This window comes from Strigops habroptila, chromosome 12 (assembly GCF_004027225.2).
Source record: "Strigops habroptila isolate Jane chromosome 12, bStrHab1.2.pri, whole genome shotgun sequence".
Classification (NCBI taxonomy): Eukaryota; Metazoa; Chordata; class Aves; order Psittaciformes; family Psittacidae; genus Strigops; species Strigops habroptila.
The window spans coordinates 14,039,415-14,057,582 of record NC_044288.2 but is presented as its reverse complement, the minus strand read 5'-3'; the positions used below and the strand labels follow the sequence as shown (position 1 = coordinate 14,057,582).

Here is an 18,168-nt window from a genome sequence, read left to right as displayed (position 1 = left end):
CAGGATGTTTACTTCCATCAGGAACAGCTTTTTGATTGCATGAGAAGAGGAAAAATATTCCAGTGACACTGATGTGCACTCTCCACTTATTTTACAATCTGCCTTGAAAATGGAAAGGGAAATGCATTGAGATGGCTGCCAGTATATGCTGTGAAGCTACCAGCAGGAGGCCGATCATTCCCAGTGACACAGAGACTTGGACACTGATGCTTCCTACACTAATTTCTCCTTTCTCTAGGAGGGAAAATTAGACGCCTCTGAAGGATGACCTAAACACCGCAGAATGTGACCTACCAGACCGAACCAGCTTTACAAGTGTAGGGTGAAGGTATATATTCAAGATGTTGGAAAAGAGTAGCTAGGCAGAAAGTAGTCTAGTCCTACTGTTCACCAGTCTGAGTTTTTGAAATCTTACCCTTCTTTCATCCTGCTATTATCGTGCAAATATAAAATGGGGTAAAATTTGGAGATTTTACTCATGGGAAAGTTTGACCTTTCAATATTTGTTCTTCCAAAAATGGAAAGAAAAAGAATCTTGGAACTGTTGAAAGGAACCATTTTGACATTTCCATAGTCACAAAATGGGCTGTCCTTCCCTAAATTAAAATGTTTTACTTGGGCTGATTATTTGCATTACCAGAGCTGCAGTCCTGAAGACAGGTCAGGCTGACAGAAGGCACGGTTCCTTCTTCGTCTAGGGCTTAAATGTGTTCTCAAGTACCATGAGCTAAAGACAGTGGATGAGGTTGGAAACTCACCCCATAAACGAGTTCTCCCACCATGCCATTCCATGTTTTGGTGTCGGGGTCCCGGGCTCCGTACTTCCCATCTCTGACAATCTCCAGCCTGTAGTGGTAGCCAACATGCTTTGCTATCTCAGCAGCGAGCTCCACACAGTAACCTTCATACCTTTCATTGCCTTCAAACTGGTTGGCGTTCTTCTTGAGCATCACATATGGGTCTTCCTGGCACAGAGAAGACCAATACTGAGCCACACTCCACATCCTAGAGATGCACATCAGCGGCTTAGACTAGAGCCCAGTGTGCAGCTTCTGGTCCCCATGCTCTATCTTTGTGTTCCTGTGCCAAAAGGCACAGTCAACACACTGTGGGCTTATTTTAGGAGGTATGAAGTGTGATTTTTATTGTGGCACTTTCTATTTATTCTTGCAGAATCTCTGTGCAGCTTCTGCAGCAATGGACCTGAGGGCAATGGAATGCCTGGGGGAATGTGGGCAACAAACCTTTCAGTGCAGCTCTGCAAGGAATATTTAGTGCATCTGAGCTGTGAATTTTTAAAGGCCTGTCTGCATGTGTGGGCACAGGCAGAATCAAATCTGCTGGACAGGAGGAAAGAGCTTTAAGTTGTTTAATTCAGTCTGGGTATTGTGTCTTCTCTGTAGACTCACAGTAAGTGTTCAACAAACAAGTTAGTAAAATCTCATGTTTCTGCAGGGTAAGCGTATACAATGACACAATACATGATACCATACATTAGAGGGTACATATTATTCCTTCATGATTATAATGCAGATTTGTTTTTAAAGCTATGATTCAGCCTCTCTGCACAATAGAGCTTATCCTTCCCAAAATTACAGCCCCCATTCTGTGGGCTAAATACAAAGCACAGGTATAATGTTCCTAATTTACCTATACTGATGCCTCTACTATCTTGTCATAATCTTTTGTATTTTCTACACTTAAGCATGAGAGCTCTTTAATACCTATTTAATTAGCCACAGTAATTTTCAGATACCTTTATAGACCCGGCAGGAACAGTAAGTGCTGTTATTATTATTATTATTGCTATTATAAAAATGATACAGTGCAAAAGAGAGCACACAAGGGGGAAGAGGGAGTCTGCATATCAGGGAGATGGGGTAGAGGGAGAGCTGGGATAGAAGCCACAGCACTTACTAGGATAGTTGTGACTATGTAAGTCCTGTTCTGGAGGCTTGTAGATTCATTGCCGCTTTGAGTATCTATGGCTGTTGGAACCAACTTCTCATCTTCATTCCAATAACCAATCTGCCAAATATAAACCCAGGATATCTTATTGATATCTCCTTTTAATATTAACCAGGATGTGGTAACAGGTTATCCAAGCAGGACCAGCTCCCTCTGTATGTTCATACCAAACAAGAGATCTCCTCTCCTGATTCTGGGTATCTTTTGTTAGGGAGACCAGGAACTTTTTCATCCCACCATGCCTCCAGCCTGAAAATAATGTGCATGATATGCACAGTTCTTGTATGCACATAAAAACATTAAGCACATGGCACTGGGGGGTTATTGCTCATTCCCTGCTGCATCCCTATGCCAAGAGTTCACACTTGCCCTGTGTAACTTATGAGTATTTTTCTAATGATGAGCATACCTGCTGCATGTCCAGATGCTACAGAGTGCTAAAATGCTGTCCTGCATCTGAAAGCCTGCATGAACATAGGACTGACTCAGCACATCTTGAGACAACAGGACAAAAAATCTCGCAAGGAAGAAAAAAACCAACCCTGGCCAATGCAAAAAAGTTTAATGTTATGAATAAACTGAACAGTTTAGTAATGGAAAGAATTCTCATGTTAAGTTGTGCTTATTAATAATCAGGGATTTGGGCTGATCTATCACTGCTTGCCGGTAAAGCAGAGCACCACTGAATATCACTAGGAAGATCATTGTTGAGGTTATCCACTTTGAGGACTTGATTTTATAAGAGGTTTTCCATCACCTCATGTAAGGATGAAGTTGCCTGAGCTCTGCTCGTGTGAAAGGAATTTCTTATCACAGTAAATGAGAAAGGGTATTAACAAAGGGCACGACCAGGAACCTGCTGATGGCAGATTAGAGATCATAACAGCTCAGGAGAAAAAATCTACGCATGCTTCTAATCTCTTCTCATTGCACAGACAAAAAGAGAGTGAGGAAAGAGCTTCCAAAGCTCTGCCTCAGTGCAACATAAATGGAGACACGTATGTTTGTTTTGTACTGCTAACCTGGTGGATCCGAAAAACACAATAGGCATCATGGCAGTGATGCACGTCTTCCAAAATATATCATTTTTGTCAGTAAATACACAGCAAAATCAAGACATTTAACCACTTTGTTTCTTCTCCTCTAGAGTCTCTGTAGATTGCCACCTTCTTTATGGTCAGAGTCCCAAACTGGACATAACAGCATTTTTCCTCTTATGAATACCACGTAGAGGAAGAAGACCACTTTTTATAGCCTCAAAATTAAACTTTTTCTTAATAAGAAATTTGCCCTTTTTTGCTTGATTGTGGTGGGCTCTGATCTCTCTCATTGGCTGCTCTCAGGCATAAGTATGAATTGGGGTAGGGGCTGCAAATGTGGAACTTTCACTATTTGATGTTTTTCTTAGTTTCAAACATGTATTTTATTTTCCAGGGGATTAAGGAGATATGGAGGGATTCCAATGAATGCTCCATTCCCATATATTTAGTAGCTCTCCCTTATCAACAGAATAACAGAATTATTCTTTGTTCTTCAGACAGGTAGTATCTGAAGTGGGACATAAGCACATGGAGTCAGATTTTCCAAAGGATTAGCATTTCAAGGGCTCAGTGCTCCTGAACAAGGCCAGATTTTTCAAAGTGCTCAAGATATAGAAAGAGATCAAGACTCCAGAACAGCACAGATGTCTGTGTAGCTATCAGGATGTGGTTAATGGTAAAGCTCTTGTCACTTCAAGGAGAGCAGAATTAGGTTAACATAAAGGGTTCACCTACACTGGTTAGGGCAGACCGCATCAACCTGTCTCTGCCTTTGCTCATCCTTGGAAAAGAAAAGCAGGAGAGCAAAAAACAGATGCTGTGTAGTTGGGCCTGAGACAAGATGTCCTGCCAATAGCAAGGCTGAGTTGGCCAAGCTTTTACTATTCTGGAAATCCTTGCCCCACAGCTGAGATGCCTTTGTTGCTCTTGCTAACCCATTCCATATGTTGTATTTCGTTAGTAATATTCCATGAGTTTTCCCTAGTGCTTGCCTTTGCTTATGCAGGGAGCTGGGAATGCACTCGTCGTGACTTCACATACTAGCTCTCATTAACAGAAACATCTGCTGAGACCTAGCCACACCATAACTTGTACATCAGGCTGGTGCCTGACACAGGATCTCAGGTTGCTCTCTACTTTACCTTTCTGATCCCATCATGTTTCATCTCAATCACATGGAGGGTGTAGTTGGTCCTCCGTCCCTTCTCATTGAACTGAACGTTGCCAGACAATCCTTCAAAATGGACCTTAAAGACATAAATATCAATGAGGAGAGCACATTGGTCAGGATCTCATGTGGTGGTGATTTGGCAGCAGTAAGAGGGGAGGGAAAGAAGAATGGAGGATGCAGCCACATGTCTCAGATCTGTGCAGAGGAGACAGGACATCTGTCTGACACTGGCTTTCACTTAGGTTTGTTCTCTACAGCATGCCTTGTGCAGAACCATTCTCTTAACTTACCTTTTCTTTTAAAACTCCTTTCTCTTGAAACTTAGAGGTCTATTACTGCACCCAGATGCTAGCTCAGATGTGTGAGCCTGTCACCGCTTGGGATGTGACAATGAGCTAAATCAGCTCTGAACTCCTTGGGTTTTGTGGGTTGTTTTTTTTTTGTATTTTCTAAATCTGACCTGGAGTCAGGATTTGGTTAAGAATTTGCCACTTCAAATCAGGAACTGTATTTGGAGGAAATATGAAACTGTGGCCACAGCTTCCAGCTGCTGTCTTTTGATAGAGAGGAGTCTACCAGTTAACAAGCAAATGTAATTACTTCTGCATCAGCTTAATAAAACCTGACAATTTCGTATTGTAAATTAGATTTGCATAGGAAACACTGAATCATAAATCTCTGTTGATAACACTGAGGAGCTGAGGAACGTTGCTCATGTCACATCCCATATCCTGAATTTCTCCTCTCCCTGTGGCCATTTGAATTGCTGCAAAAGTGCCCAGCCTACTGTGGAGAAGGGCTTCCGACTGCAGTCACATACAGCGTATGGGGACCAGGAACATGAGAAAAGTGCAAATTCGGGTCTCTGTAATAGACCACCTAGTGAAGTGCTTATGCCACTGAATTGGGAGTTAAAGGTTTGTACTCAGCCTTTCCACTTGCTTTGGACAAATCTATTGTCCCTGCAGCTGAAGTCTTCCCACATGCAAAATAGGAACAGGTACTTAGCAACCTTTTTAAGTACTCTGAGATCCTCAGAATAAAGACCCAAGGTGAAGAAATGAGGATATATTATTACAGAGGAAATCTGTTGTTAATCTGCTGAAAGTGTCTTTGTTTTCCAGCTATTATTGCAAAGGTTTGTCATGAAAATGAACATCTGCCAGTATTTTCTGCAGCTCCTTCAAGGCAAGAGGTATTCCTGGTGACATTTGGAGAAACATGCTTTTCCCTTCTCACAAGACAGAACACGCCCATAAAAGATAGACATGCTGGAAAAGCACCATTGTCTTAAGCACTCCCAAGCTGCTTTTTTCATGGTCCCTTTGGTTTTCTTTTCAGATTCTGACCAACCCTGAAGCTCAGGTCACAGGTGTTTGTACTTTGTAGCTTTACATGCACTAAAAGGCAGGTGGACAGAATCAATTTCTTCTATGTGAATGAATGAATTCTTAATCCTGTGATATCCATGTGCCACTGAAACAACAAAAGGGATCTCTCACATCCGTGCTGGAGGATGCAGCACAACTTTTCCATCATTTACCATCCTCTAAGACCCCCTGAATTACTATAAAATACAGTGAGGACTGATTTCAACAGTGCTAAGCACCAGTAGACTCAACTAGGGACATGGAGCATTTAGGCACATTTGTGTATATGACATGGGCATGTGGTTCTTTGCTGGGGGAGCTGGAGCAGAAGGATACTATTGTGGTTTCTGGTTTACAGGGTTAGTCAGCAGTTAGTTACCTGCTTACTAGATGTGGTAACCAAATAATGTTAACAAAAAAATGTCAAAAATGATCATAATATTTTCAAAGTACAACTGAAACTGCAGAGTATTGGTTTAAAGCAACATTTTGTGAGTATTTTCCTGGGGGGAAAAAAAAAGTAATTCTCTTCAATAAAAGCATACATTTTGCTGAAATGTTTTAGATTTCTGGTTTGGAAAATTGCAGAATGTTTCAAATTGCTTTTCATCTTTGCTCCTGCCATCCATGGTTCCTTCCGACACCAAAGAGGTGGGAGGAGAAGAGAAAGCACACTGTGAATAGCTGTAAGAATTACCTTAATTGTGAGTCCTTACAGAAAGGATAACTCAAACCTTCAATCTAATTAAAAGTTCTTCTATTTCCACCTGCCTCTTTCTTGCTACAATATTAAATGCTGGATGATTATTAAATTCAGAGTTCAAATTTCCCTAGGAGACTTCTCGTTTCAGAGCCTTTCATTTTGACTGTTGCAATTGTACTGATCGAACCTTTTTAAAATTATAGTTTTTCAGTGGTAAAGAAAACTTTTGTAAATGACTCTTCATGTTTGGGTTTGGCTTTTTTCCCCCAAAGTCACAACAATTGAAAACTTAAGACTTTTGAAATTGTTTTAATGAAAAGATGAGGAAACTTCAGAGGAGATTTTCCAACACACACAAAATTGTATTGTCTAGGTGTCTAATTTTGATATCCTATTCTCATAAATTTAATAAATGAAAATGCTTGAGAACCCATTGTTCATCAGAAGACTTCCAAGTATTTCGTGTTTATTAGGTAACAGATCTCCCTAATGCATCAAAGAGGCTGATTTTATTAGAAGTTTGGAGAAGCTATGACAGTGATTTGCCCAAGGTCATATAGAAAGTCAATGACAGGCTTGGGAAAAAATTGAATCCAAGCAATAAGATCAAATCAGATGCAAGATTTGGTTCTAAAAGAATTGTTGTTTACCAGTAAGCCAAAACCAAATCAAAACAAAACACTTGAGGAGATTAACATATGATACAAATTAACCAAAATAACTTTATTCTTCTTGCCTTCTTCACAGTTAAGGAAAGAAGATAGGATAAACTATTTGGATAACACTGAACTAGCGGTATTTGCAAGGAATCCATCTATTTTTGTCTGAAAAAAAAGAAAATGCTGGAAATGAACATCAGTCTTGAAATTTAATGGAATTTTAAAATATTCTACGTAAGTCTTTGATAAAAATGTGTTGGTTTTCTCTCTTGCTGTAAGTTTCATGCAGTATTTTTATTTATTCAAGAATCTGAAGTTTTACACAGGACGAAAAAGCAAGATTACCAGATTTAAGGACTAAGCTATCTAAATGGCTGCTATTAAGACTTCTGTGAATCGTCACAGTATGAAACAAGCTATAATCTGGGCTCTGAGAACATTCTGACGACAGCCAACACATAAGGCAGAATTCACATGGTTTTAAGATTCATTAGCAATCTGGAACTGAAGCCGAGTTCACAGAGAGTCAAAGGATCTGCAAAAATATGATCTGCCTTGGGAAGGAGAAGATCAAAATAGGGACCCATGATTTTATCAGATAATATTTTGGCTTTTCCATCCCAGAACTTTAATAGAAATTAGAGAAGGCAAGGACACGTTAAATGGTATAAGGGAAAGTGGCTTTCTGGATGCATCTCTGAACTCTTTAGGAGACCTGGCTCTGTTCTGGAAGGATCAGCTCCTCACCCCAAGCAATCTGTTTGAACATTTCTGCTGCTCGTCACCTCTTTTCCCCCACACACAGGCTATGTTCAGCCATCCTTGCAGTGCACACATTGGGTTTCAAACCTGCTGCAGTGCTCTCTGGATGTCGATGCCTTGTCCCCATGGCACGGCCGGGTTGGCAAGGCAGTCCCCAGCATTGCCTCGACGAGAGATGTCGATCCGCTGCCTCCGCAGGTTCTGAAACGCCTCAGCCATCACCCGGACCCCATCATATGTTAGGGCTGATGTGTACTAGAAAGAGAAGAGAAGTTGTATGTTGCCCATTAGGTTGAGCTGATCTTGGGGATACTGTATTGTTTTGCCTCACAGTAGGTTTTCAGATGATTTGCTCTGTTGTCATCTTCCCATCTATGAAGTTCAACAGCCTGTTGCTCCCTGTAATCATTACTGCCCTGTTGATTCATGCAAGTTAGCGCCTTTTCTCCCAGAGGATGGGAGAGCGAAGGAGAAGCTCCTGATGCAGATTCAGATTGCACTCCCTGAAGATGACTCAGCCTTAAAAGCCATTCACCTGTTACCCATGTCTTCATGTTTAATTAGAATCACTGACCTGAACTTTTAAGGAATACATTATACAGTGTAAATGTGAGATAGCCAAAATCAAGCAACAAGTGACCTTTTGTGGTCACAGATGGAGACCAGAAATCCCTACTTCAATGTGCAAAAATTCTGGAAAGAATGAGTTTATTTAAGCAGAAACTTGTACAAAACCCAGTGTAAGGCTCTTGGCACGAACAGTGACCATTAGATTTAATTCCTTTTCCTATGATCACCTACTGACGTATTTGCAACTTTCTTGAACTAATACTTCCAAAGTCGACATTTCTATTACTGAGTGTTTGTCACAAGTGCATTTGTTTTCAAATGTCAGACAGAAAAAAAACCCAACCTCTGCCCATCCCTCAACAGCTTCAGGGTCTTCTGTGTTAGGAATTAAAATATATTTCCCCTGAGTTGTACACACTGATTTGAAATGCTGAGAAAGAACATCTGCAAAGTCTTTATTATCACTGGATATCCAGTAAACAAGTCAAAGGTTAAAGAATTAATGCGGCTTTTTCTTGTTTATATACTTTTTTAATATACCAAACGTTATGAGATGTTTAATCCTCAGCTTAGAGGAGGGTAAATATTGGGATACTGAGTGAAACACTAACTTGTGTATTTCTTAGCAGGCAGCAACTACTGTCTAGTAAAATTTAGATGGTATTGAGGCACCTGGAACAGATAATCTTCATAATTATATTAAGTGACAGAGTTTCAAAACAAGATTAAAGAGGCAAGCATAAGTTGAACTGAGACAGATGGGCCCTAAATTAAATGGATTTTTTAATACCACTTGCCTTTGGCCTCTTCCAGTCCACACGGGGATGCTCCCTGGCATCATTATTCCTCCACTGCTGCATGATCCTGGCAGGAACAGTATCCGTGTAATTCACCAACTGGAAGCCAGTTACATTGGCTCCGCTCTCCTTGAATTTGGTCAGGTCTATATCCATGAATCCCTAGTACAGGAAAGAAACAGGAGAAGCTCATTAGAGGAACACCTCTATAGGTGGATAAAAGGAATCCTTCCTATCTATGAATATGGCAGCCAGTTTAGGAAAATCTCTTCCCTCTGAGAGGTAAAGTCCGATTCAAAGAGGCACCGCTTCCCTGACCATGGGGTGAACTTGCCTTTCTCAGAAGCTCTGAGCTGGATGTATCCTGCAGTTTCCACTCAGGGACACAAATGGTCATATTAATACCAGCTCATTTGCAAGAAAGCTAGAGGAATAACAGTAAAAAATATATCCTGTATAATGTTTGGATGAAACTAATACAATTCTCAAAATATATTAGAAATAATTATTCCCCCAGCTCTGACTTTTATGCACTCAGGCACCAATGGATAGACTACTTCTTTTCAAACCACAGTTTGTAAGGAAAATCAAATCCTGAATGAACATTCAGCAGACCAAGAAGTGGTTGGTCAGCTTGACAAAGGACTGTCTATTAGAAAAGTCAGTTTATAGGATTTGCTAATTTGAGAGAAAAAGGCTACTTTTTTGGACTTCAGATTACTAATGAAATACATTTCTTTTTTTTCTTTATTGTTCTCCTCTACTTACTGCCCACTGTATGTGATAAACCCAACTGCGCAAATACACATGTGTATTGGGGTGGTGTTGTAGGATTAGTCACTCCTGTTGAGTCAGAGGCAAAAAAAAAATAATCAGAAATACACTGCAAGGTCATTTTTTGGTCTCCCAACTTTGATCCTATCTCTTCAGTGCTGTTGCTATGCAAAATCATTTGCTGTGCCTTCTTGCACAAAGTAGATGCTTGAACAGAGACTCTGCCCTCCTGCTTGGGCTACTGTGTGCGGGATAGGCTGAGGTCTGGTGCTTCTTCTTTTGGAATACAAGCACAAGAGATGTAGTCAATTATTTTCACCAGTACCATTAGCGACCAAAATGCATGAGGGAAAATGAATGAGAGGACTGTGCACAATGCAATCACTTAAGCACTAGAAGAGTTTGTTTGAGCTCGGCCTTCTCTCTGCCCTGCTGGTGTATGGTCTCCGCAGGCACCTTCTCAGCCTGCCACTGGGTTTCTCTCAGACATATGATGATGGTGTGAGATAAAAAAAGCCAAGTCACATTATTCCCAGGAGACACCAGTCAGGTTCCCAAAATGGTGCCCTCTGTGCATATGCTGAGGGAGCTAATTAGCTTAGTAACTTCCAAGGCCAAGATCAAGCTGTTAGATGGAAACATGTTTAGGGAACAGATTGTAAGGAAAAGACTAAATTTCCCTCTCACATCAGTGTCAGACCAAGGGAGTCTTAAATGACTCAAAAATGTCTTTAAAGACTTTCACATTTTTCTTCCAGCTTTTGTAAGCAATTTGGCATCCACTTATAAGGCTGAGGATTGGATATAGATATAAGGGTGCTCGAAACAGATGATTTGTTTTTCTACAAAGTGCAGTGATTTAGGTAAAAAAAAAAAAAAAGTTGTATTTTGTGTGTACACATTCCTCAGAATGCTGGTTAAACCCACATCAATCTTGTTTGTAATTGCTAGCGTAGGGGTTTCAGAAAGCCAGAGCTGTGATTAATGAATAGGAAATGCAGCAGGATAATTGCCCCTGACATCTTAATGCATTTCAGACCAAGTGTTTTTTGACACGCAGAGCTCCTAAGGTTCAATAAGAGGGACCTCACAGGTTGCCAACTGGTTATTCATGGCTAGGACCAAATTACACTGACATTTTGCTCCTGGGAGGTACTCAGGGGAAAAAGATCTGTCAAAAGAAACTACCACGCAGCAACTTAAAGTTTGTGCCACCAGCTCCTCCTTGGAAGGCCTGCAAGGCACGAAGAAAAGCCCAAGTTCACAACAGAGTATGAGTAAGATGTCTGGTGTTTTTAGCCCCCTCAATAAGCAGATTTAAATAGGAAAAGTAAAAAAAAAAAGATTACAACACCAGTGACGAGACAGCAGTGATTGAAAACAGTTTTTCACTGGTTTCCCCAAATCAAACCATTCCGAAACTGAAGCAAGTATTCAACAATATTCATTGTGATTCATCTTACATAAAGTTTTAAAATAATATGAATAGACAAAAGGAATAATTTCCAAAGATTGCGCTAATTTTTCCCCACTGATTTTTGACACAATTCAGGTTCTTTTAAAAATGTGGAGACCTCTGAAGATTTTCCAGTTGTTTAAGGCAGTTGGGACCATCGAGGACAACCTTGAATATGGCTTTGCATTTTGGCTGCTACCAACTGATACCAGCTGTTATCCTTTCTCCACATGCCCCAGTACAAGGTCAGTATAAGAACAATTCTAATTACAAAGGACTTCTAATCACTGCACCACTGAAATCTGCTCAGAGCAGGTGTGGGTGACATGACAGCCAATGAACTGGGAATAGCAGGGGTCAGATGTTGTAGAAAATAACTCCCAGAGGAGGTGAATTCTTGCTGTTTAACATATAAACAAGAAAATATCAAATGTGACAAAAACTGTCTCTTTAAAACGCTTCTATTGACAGAGTGGCATCAGGAATTAAATATGTTTATCTGTCTTTCTGGAATATCAGTCAGTGCTCGTAGGAAACAAGAGAACAGGAGAATTACAATATTTGCAAATGAAGTCATCAATCATCTGTCACCATGTACTAACTATAGCCACGTATTGCAAACAAACAAAAAAAAGGGAAATCTTTTATTTAGTTTTCAATTGGCCTTATTTGGAAAAGAGAAAATAAATTCTTAAAAATTGACTAAGGAAAGACTGCAACCCACTACTGGGGGGCAGCAGACGTGCTTTTTCAGCAGCATATTCAGTATCAACCACTTTGGGAAAGAAACGGCATAGAAATTCCTTCCTTTGCCATCCAGTCAAATACAGCAAGAAGCGAGCAGTGCTGGAACGATGTGATCCGTGGGATCTCTGTGGTCCCACACAGTGGTCAATTGATATTGAAACCATTTCAAGAAATTGCCAGTGAATGCTTGCTTTGCTGCCACATCTGGAGCACTGTGGGCTGTCCAGGGAAATGAGCTGAGCCCCTGGAATTTGGTGGTATGTGACTTTCTCCAGGCTCTTTAGACCTCATCCATTTGGGGCATATCTGTTGGAGATGCAGGTATCCGGCTTTACCTCCCTACACAGCACTGCCAGTACCCTAGGGTGGAAGAGAAGGAAATCAGGAACACATGCTCCAGCCCAGGCGCTGGACTCAGAGGCGACACGGAGCTCTACATGGTCCCAGATAGGGTCATCACTGTACATAGGTACTCCAGGAGAGACAACACTTCTGCAGGCACAGTTATCTCTGGGGACCATCAGCACCAGGCTGGAAGGGACACCATGTCAGCCAGCCCACCCCTGCCCTACAGCAGGATTAGCTGTCCCTTCCATTTAAATTCATTTTGCAAAATCATTTCAGCAAAACAGAGAATACCGCCTCCTGCCCTGTCTGTACCTGGAAAATGCCTGGCTTTCTCTGAATGCCATCAAATTAGAAGGCTGACAATAAACCACAAAAATCTGGACCCATCCATGCTGAGACAGCCTTTCTCCTACCTCTGCTCTGATTCACAGCATTTGCAATATACAGTTCCAGGAACAGCCAGACTCATTTTAAAGGAGGAAACTTGCTCTTTAGCTCATATCATGGACTTCTCTCTCTGCGTTAATGAACCTCACAAAGTGATTACATGCAGAAGTCCTGCTGCTAGTAAATAATATGGGTGGCTGTTACAGACCTTCATGCCTTCAAATAGAAAACAGAGCAGCACTGGGAAGGGTTTTTTCCTCATTGTGCTTTTCCTTGCTGCATCTGTTCTTTATGCTGTTCTTACACTGAAAACAGTTTTCAGCCAAAGGTTGTTTTACTGTCCCATTCACTGCCTTGGTTGCTGGGAGAGGTGTCAGAAAGTCACACATTTATATTCCTCTCTACTGCCTGTGGGCTCAATCATCAAAGGAAATGCATAATGCAGGAAGACTGATGACTTGGAATGGGCCTCATGAATCCATCTTGATTAACTGGTCCACAAAGGATCTGCCTTGAAAAGAAAATCCCCCAGAAATGAGCCAGCTCCTTATTTATACCCTGGAAACCGTGAGGAGCCAAGACATTGAGTGGGAAGCGCAGGTGCGGGTCAGGCAGTGTAGGGAAAGCCTCGTTCCTTTGTGCATGACCCTCCTCAAATCTGCCAGCACCACTAAATTCCCTGCAGCTTTCCTTTCACCCTCATATTTCACCGCTTTACTGTCTTAAACCTCTGCCTCCTCTTCACACACTGATGACAATGGGTGTCATTGCTCCTTCTGGGACATCATCCCAGCCCACAGGAATGCCAGAGACAGCAGCGGCCTCACCTCTGTACCCAGACATTGACAGGCAGCCAGCCACTGCCCCACACCTCCAAATTCTCTATATATTTCAGTAAATAGGTGTTAATTGCTGGCACTTTCCCTGCAGTATAATTGTGCCTTTGAAGCTGCAGTAACAGGCAGGAAGGGCTGAGCTCTGGGCAGGCTGCAGCTCGTCGTCTCATAAACCTCACCGCAGCACAGCTTAAATCCTCCATATCTTTGCTCCAAGTCTTGGCTTTTCCTGAGAGAAAGGTCAAGAGGCTCCTCGAAGACTACCACACTGCTGAGAAACACTGTTATTTTCTCTCCTCCCTCTGCACCTACTGAACTCTCCAGATCTCCCCGAGACTGGTAAAGCTCATCACTGAGTGAGGAGATGGAAAATGCCCCTTTCTCTTGAATTGCCTGCAGAAGACTTGTTGGTTGAACCTAAAAGTCCCCTCACCCCAGGAATGAATGACAGGATTTTTATAGTCCCATTCTATCTGGGATGAAGAGACCAGAGTCTGTTTTTCTCTTTTCTCTTTTTGTTTATAAGTTGCACACTGAAATATTCTTTTTTAAGCAAAAAGCATGTAAGTAATTCACCCTGAGCTTGGGTGGGTGCCACAGAAACCTGTGGCAGCATCGGGAAACTGGCCCAGCTCTCTTTAGCTGCATCCATGTATGGCTTGCAATGCCAGATTGCTGCTCCTAGCAGACTTTATGACTGTGAGAAACATTGCAAAGCAAAACAATTGCTTCTGAATGGCTGTAGATCAGCTGAGTGAATGCAAAGTGGCTCCTGTCATTCCAAGGTATGCCGGTGCCTTTCTGCAGCCAACAAGAAGTTGAGTGTTTCCAGACGGAGCATCCCTAATATACCAAATTATCATCAAGCTTGACTTCCTCAGTGAAGCATCATTCCTCACTCCCATCACTTTGTATTAATAAGGAGGGTACGTTCAAAAAGAGCCCATCTGCTCAAGTCTCGTTCCAGCACGCCTTCCAACAGGAGAGGCCTTCTTCTTGTCTGCACAATTATTAATGTGTCAGATCTTATTGTGGCAGCAAAACATGTGAGTCCTCACTGTAACATAAAAGTAAATGAAGAAGAAAGGGAAAAGAAAGATGGGAAGAGGGGGAACTATCAGACAGGGTCTCAAGCCTGCAGATTGATGAGTGTCTTTTGTCCTGCTCTATCGATGCAAAGCAAACCAAGTGAGGTGAGAATCCAGACTTCAAGGACAGAGAGCAGGAAATGACCAGTAACTTTTTTTGATACAGCTGTACTGATTTTCTTTGTGATATTATTTGCATCAGCCCTATCCTACTGCCGTAGCACATTCTGGGTATAAATGATCATACACATCTTGCTGAAAAGCTCAGTCCTGGCAGAGGGACAGGTGCTCGTGGTGGATGTTTGTGCTTTAGAGAACTTTCAGAGCAGAAACTGATTTAAAGGTTTGGGAAATGTGCCGTGTAGTGACAGATGCCAGGACTTCAATCAAAGACATGATTAAGGGATAGCCTGATCACAGTTTACAAGGACCAAAACGTTAGTAATGGAATATTTGGTCTAGCAAACAGAAGCATAAATCTGACGGAGGAAGCTGAAACTAGGCAAGTTTTGACTAGAAAAAAGCAGCAATGAAGGCACCATGAGGAAGATATTACAGATTTACACATCACCCTTTGCCAGTTGAGCTGGGGTAATGGATTAGGAGACTGCAAAAGGCTGAGGAAACCTGTTAGTTTAACACCCTCTTGCTGAGATTTAAGCAAACACAATTTTCCTTCCAACGGCTGTAATAAAATCTGTCAGTTGCTCACCTGATGCTCAGTGATTTTTTTTAAGCCACAGTAAGTCACTCATGCTTTTGAGCCTTCATTAGCTACTGCAAAAATCCTTCCAACATTGCAGTTCATATTCCCCCACATGGGTAATTTTTGTATCAAAACCAGATGATTTTCTTTTACATGAGACATTAATTCAAGCAGAAATTAATTCAGGGCACTGCTGTGTCTTCTACTACCAGTTATTCTGATGAGATAATGTTATAAGGGTTTCTTGTGCTTGATAGTTTTTGAATCAGGACAGAAAAGCCGTTTGGAAGTGAAATTCAGACCTCAGAAATTCCACTGATATATTATATTGTCTTCCTCTGCCTGGAAAACCAAGTTTTCTCATGAGCCTACTTGCACCAAGCTCTCAGAAAGAGGAAAGGTCTAACTGGCATAATTTTAGAAACCTAAAAATAAGACATCTATTTGCAACATAAGAATATCAGTTTTGCAAGATAAGGCATCTTGAGATCTTATAATGATGAGAAGCCAATGCTATACACATCTTTTTTTGAAACTCCCACAGAACAGTTTCCAATCAGCTAGTGATGCAAACCCGAGCTTTGCTGACCTTGTTTGTACCTTTAGTCAGTGATACTTCAGGGGGCAGGAGACAGCATTAAGAGCTGAGGGTGATTAAAATAAACATGGCAGCTTTCAAGATGATGGGAGACTGTGAACAGCAACATTTTAGCTCCAGGGGCTCGGGACAAGGAGCGGAGCCATTGACCCATGGCGAGTGCCATGCATCACACGTGTGCTGCTTCTTGCACTAGGCTCGTACCTAGCATAGGCAGAGCAGACTGTCCCCACAGCCACAGCAGGATGTACATGTCCTGCATTGCTTTAAGGGAGCTGTTCTCTGCCTGTGCTGGGAGAACTCTGCTCCTCAGGGATCTGGACATCCTTTTTGGCAGCCAGCTGGGGAGGGTGCTCCTTCTTCACTGTTTGTGCCAGCTCAGGTCACTGCATCTCAGCACTGGTGGTGCACAAATTCTCCCTTCCATTTTCAGGAGGGAGAAAAAAATCTAAGAGGCCCTTTTAAACCACAGATGAACTGAACCAAACCAGCACATATTTCCTGACTCCTGCACAGGCCACTCTACTGTCAAAGCTGCTGGGCTGGTAATCTCCAAAGCTATTAAAACTGCTTGCAAAGTGAAACATTCTCCATGGTCTAACTCAGCACTGACACATGCTGATGTAAAATGGCACTGGAAAATATGCTTACCTCTGCTAATCAAGACTGTTTTTATTTTTACTTTTCCCTGTTACCCCTTGCATCAGCAATCTCATACACTTATCTATTCAACTTCAAACAAGAGCATTTGTTAAAAGAACAACCTGGACTAAGGCACCAGGAAAGAAAAAAGGCTAAAACACTGTATGTGGCAGCTGTCTTTCATACTTTTCTTTTAAAGACAGGTCACACCAATGTCACTTATTTTAAGACAAAGATTTTTCTCTGCCCAAGAGAGCTGATGTTCTCCCACTACTGCCAATAGCCAGCCTACATCCCTGGCATAGAACAAACAGGTACATGAAGCCAAGGTTATGGGGAAAAAGGCTGTAACATCAAAAGAAAGGAATCCCAGAAGTCTCTAAGCTTGGTCCTCTGATAGCATTGACTGTATTTTTTTCTTTGTGGTTGTTAGATGCTTTCAAAGGCTGAGAACAAAGCTTAGAAAAATAAGACTCACAAAACCGAACACTTCTTGAAGTTGCCAAACCTTTTTGAGTTCCAAAAAGAAAGAGACAGAGAGAGAGGGTGAGAGATGTGATTGCAATGCCCCAGTGCCGGTATTCTTCACAAGTATCCAGACTGGCAGCTGGTGAAAGCAAATTGGGGTAACTCTCGTGGTTGCCTGTTGAGGATCAGGTTTTCATGAGTTTGCGAATGCCACAGACAGTGCCAAATTTGCCTCATGGAGGGGCAAGGATGCTCACAGGCAACCTTCCCCTGCAGTGATGGGCAGACAGACCTTCATGGGACAAGCAGGGCTGAACAAACAAGGCAGGTTGTGTCTTTAACAGGCATAGCAGATTCAGAGAAGGATGTTTGCCCGTGGCCTAAGGTGCAGAACAGTTTCATTGTGTTTGTGAACACAGAAATATTATTGTCTCACCTTGGCAACAGCAATTTCACTGAAAAAGAAAGCTGTTCCTGCTAGGAAATACCAGCTTTCATTTGCTGCTACTTGTCAAATTCTGCTTGGTGCTTTAGTACTGCTCACCCGGCAGCAACCGCTGGGCAAACAAGCAGTGATTAATGCAAGCCAGTTCCTCTTTATTCATGAATTGTCTGTGACCAGACAGGGAATTCCTCCATGTTCAAAATGCTCCCATGAATGATTTTTATAGGCCTGATTCAGCCTGTGCATTGCCTTGCAGCCTCATTGATGTAACACCATTTTGGAGCTGTTACAACTGGTCAGTAGAGTGCCGCTGCTTCTTTTTTGGCTGAGTGTAGTTCTGAACAAGCATATAGCCAAAAATAAGAATTTCAGTGGCTTATCCATAAGTGTTTCCCAACATTTGGTTCCAATGTGTCATTTTCGTAATTGGGAAAGTTACTAAGAAATTTAGGCTGTGTTGCAAAAGGCAGATATTGAAAATTCATCCCCTTGCTCCAGCTAGTGTGGGCAACTTGGAGGCTATGAACCAGCTGAGGGCTCACTTGACTTGTGCAAGGCAAAGCCTATCCCAGTCAGGGCTGGGAGCCTTATCTTCATATAGGATGAGAGTCCTAAAATCAGTACTCCATCAGC

General features: G+C 41.9%; 1 protein-coding gene across 4 annotated transcripts in view; it reads right to left on the bottom strand.

Annotated features, from left to right (window-relative positions):
- Window positions 1-18,168, bottom strand: part of GRIA1 (glutamate ionotropic receptor AMPA type subunit 1) — a 121,876-nt gene that overhangs the window by 37,199 nt on the left and 66,509 nt on the right. For all 4 annotated transcript variants that reach the window (XM_030504316.1, XM_030504317.1, XM_030504315.1 and 1 more), the window contains 5 exons: window positions 9,041-9,202; window positions 7,761-7,928; window positions 4,151-4,255; window positions 1,918-2,028; window positions 759-965 (listed from right to left, as the gene is read on the bottom strand). In XM_030504316.1, the coding sequence (XP_030360176.1) occupies window positions 759-965; window positions 1,918-2,028; window positions 4,151-4,255; window positions 7,761-7,928; window positions 9,041-9,202 (753 nt within the window). The remainder of the gene's footprint in view (window positions 1-758; window positions 966-1,917; window positions 2,029-4,150; window positions 4,256-7,760; window positions 7,929-9,040; window positions 9,203-18,168) is intronic.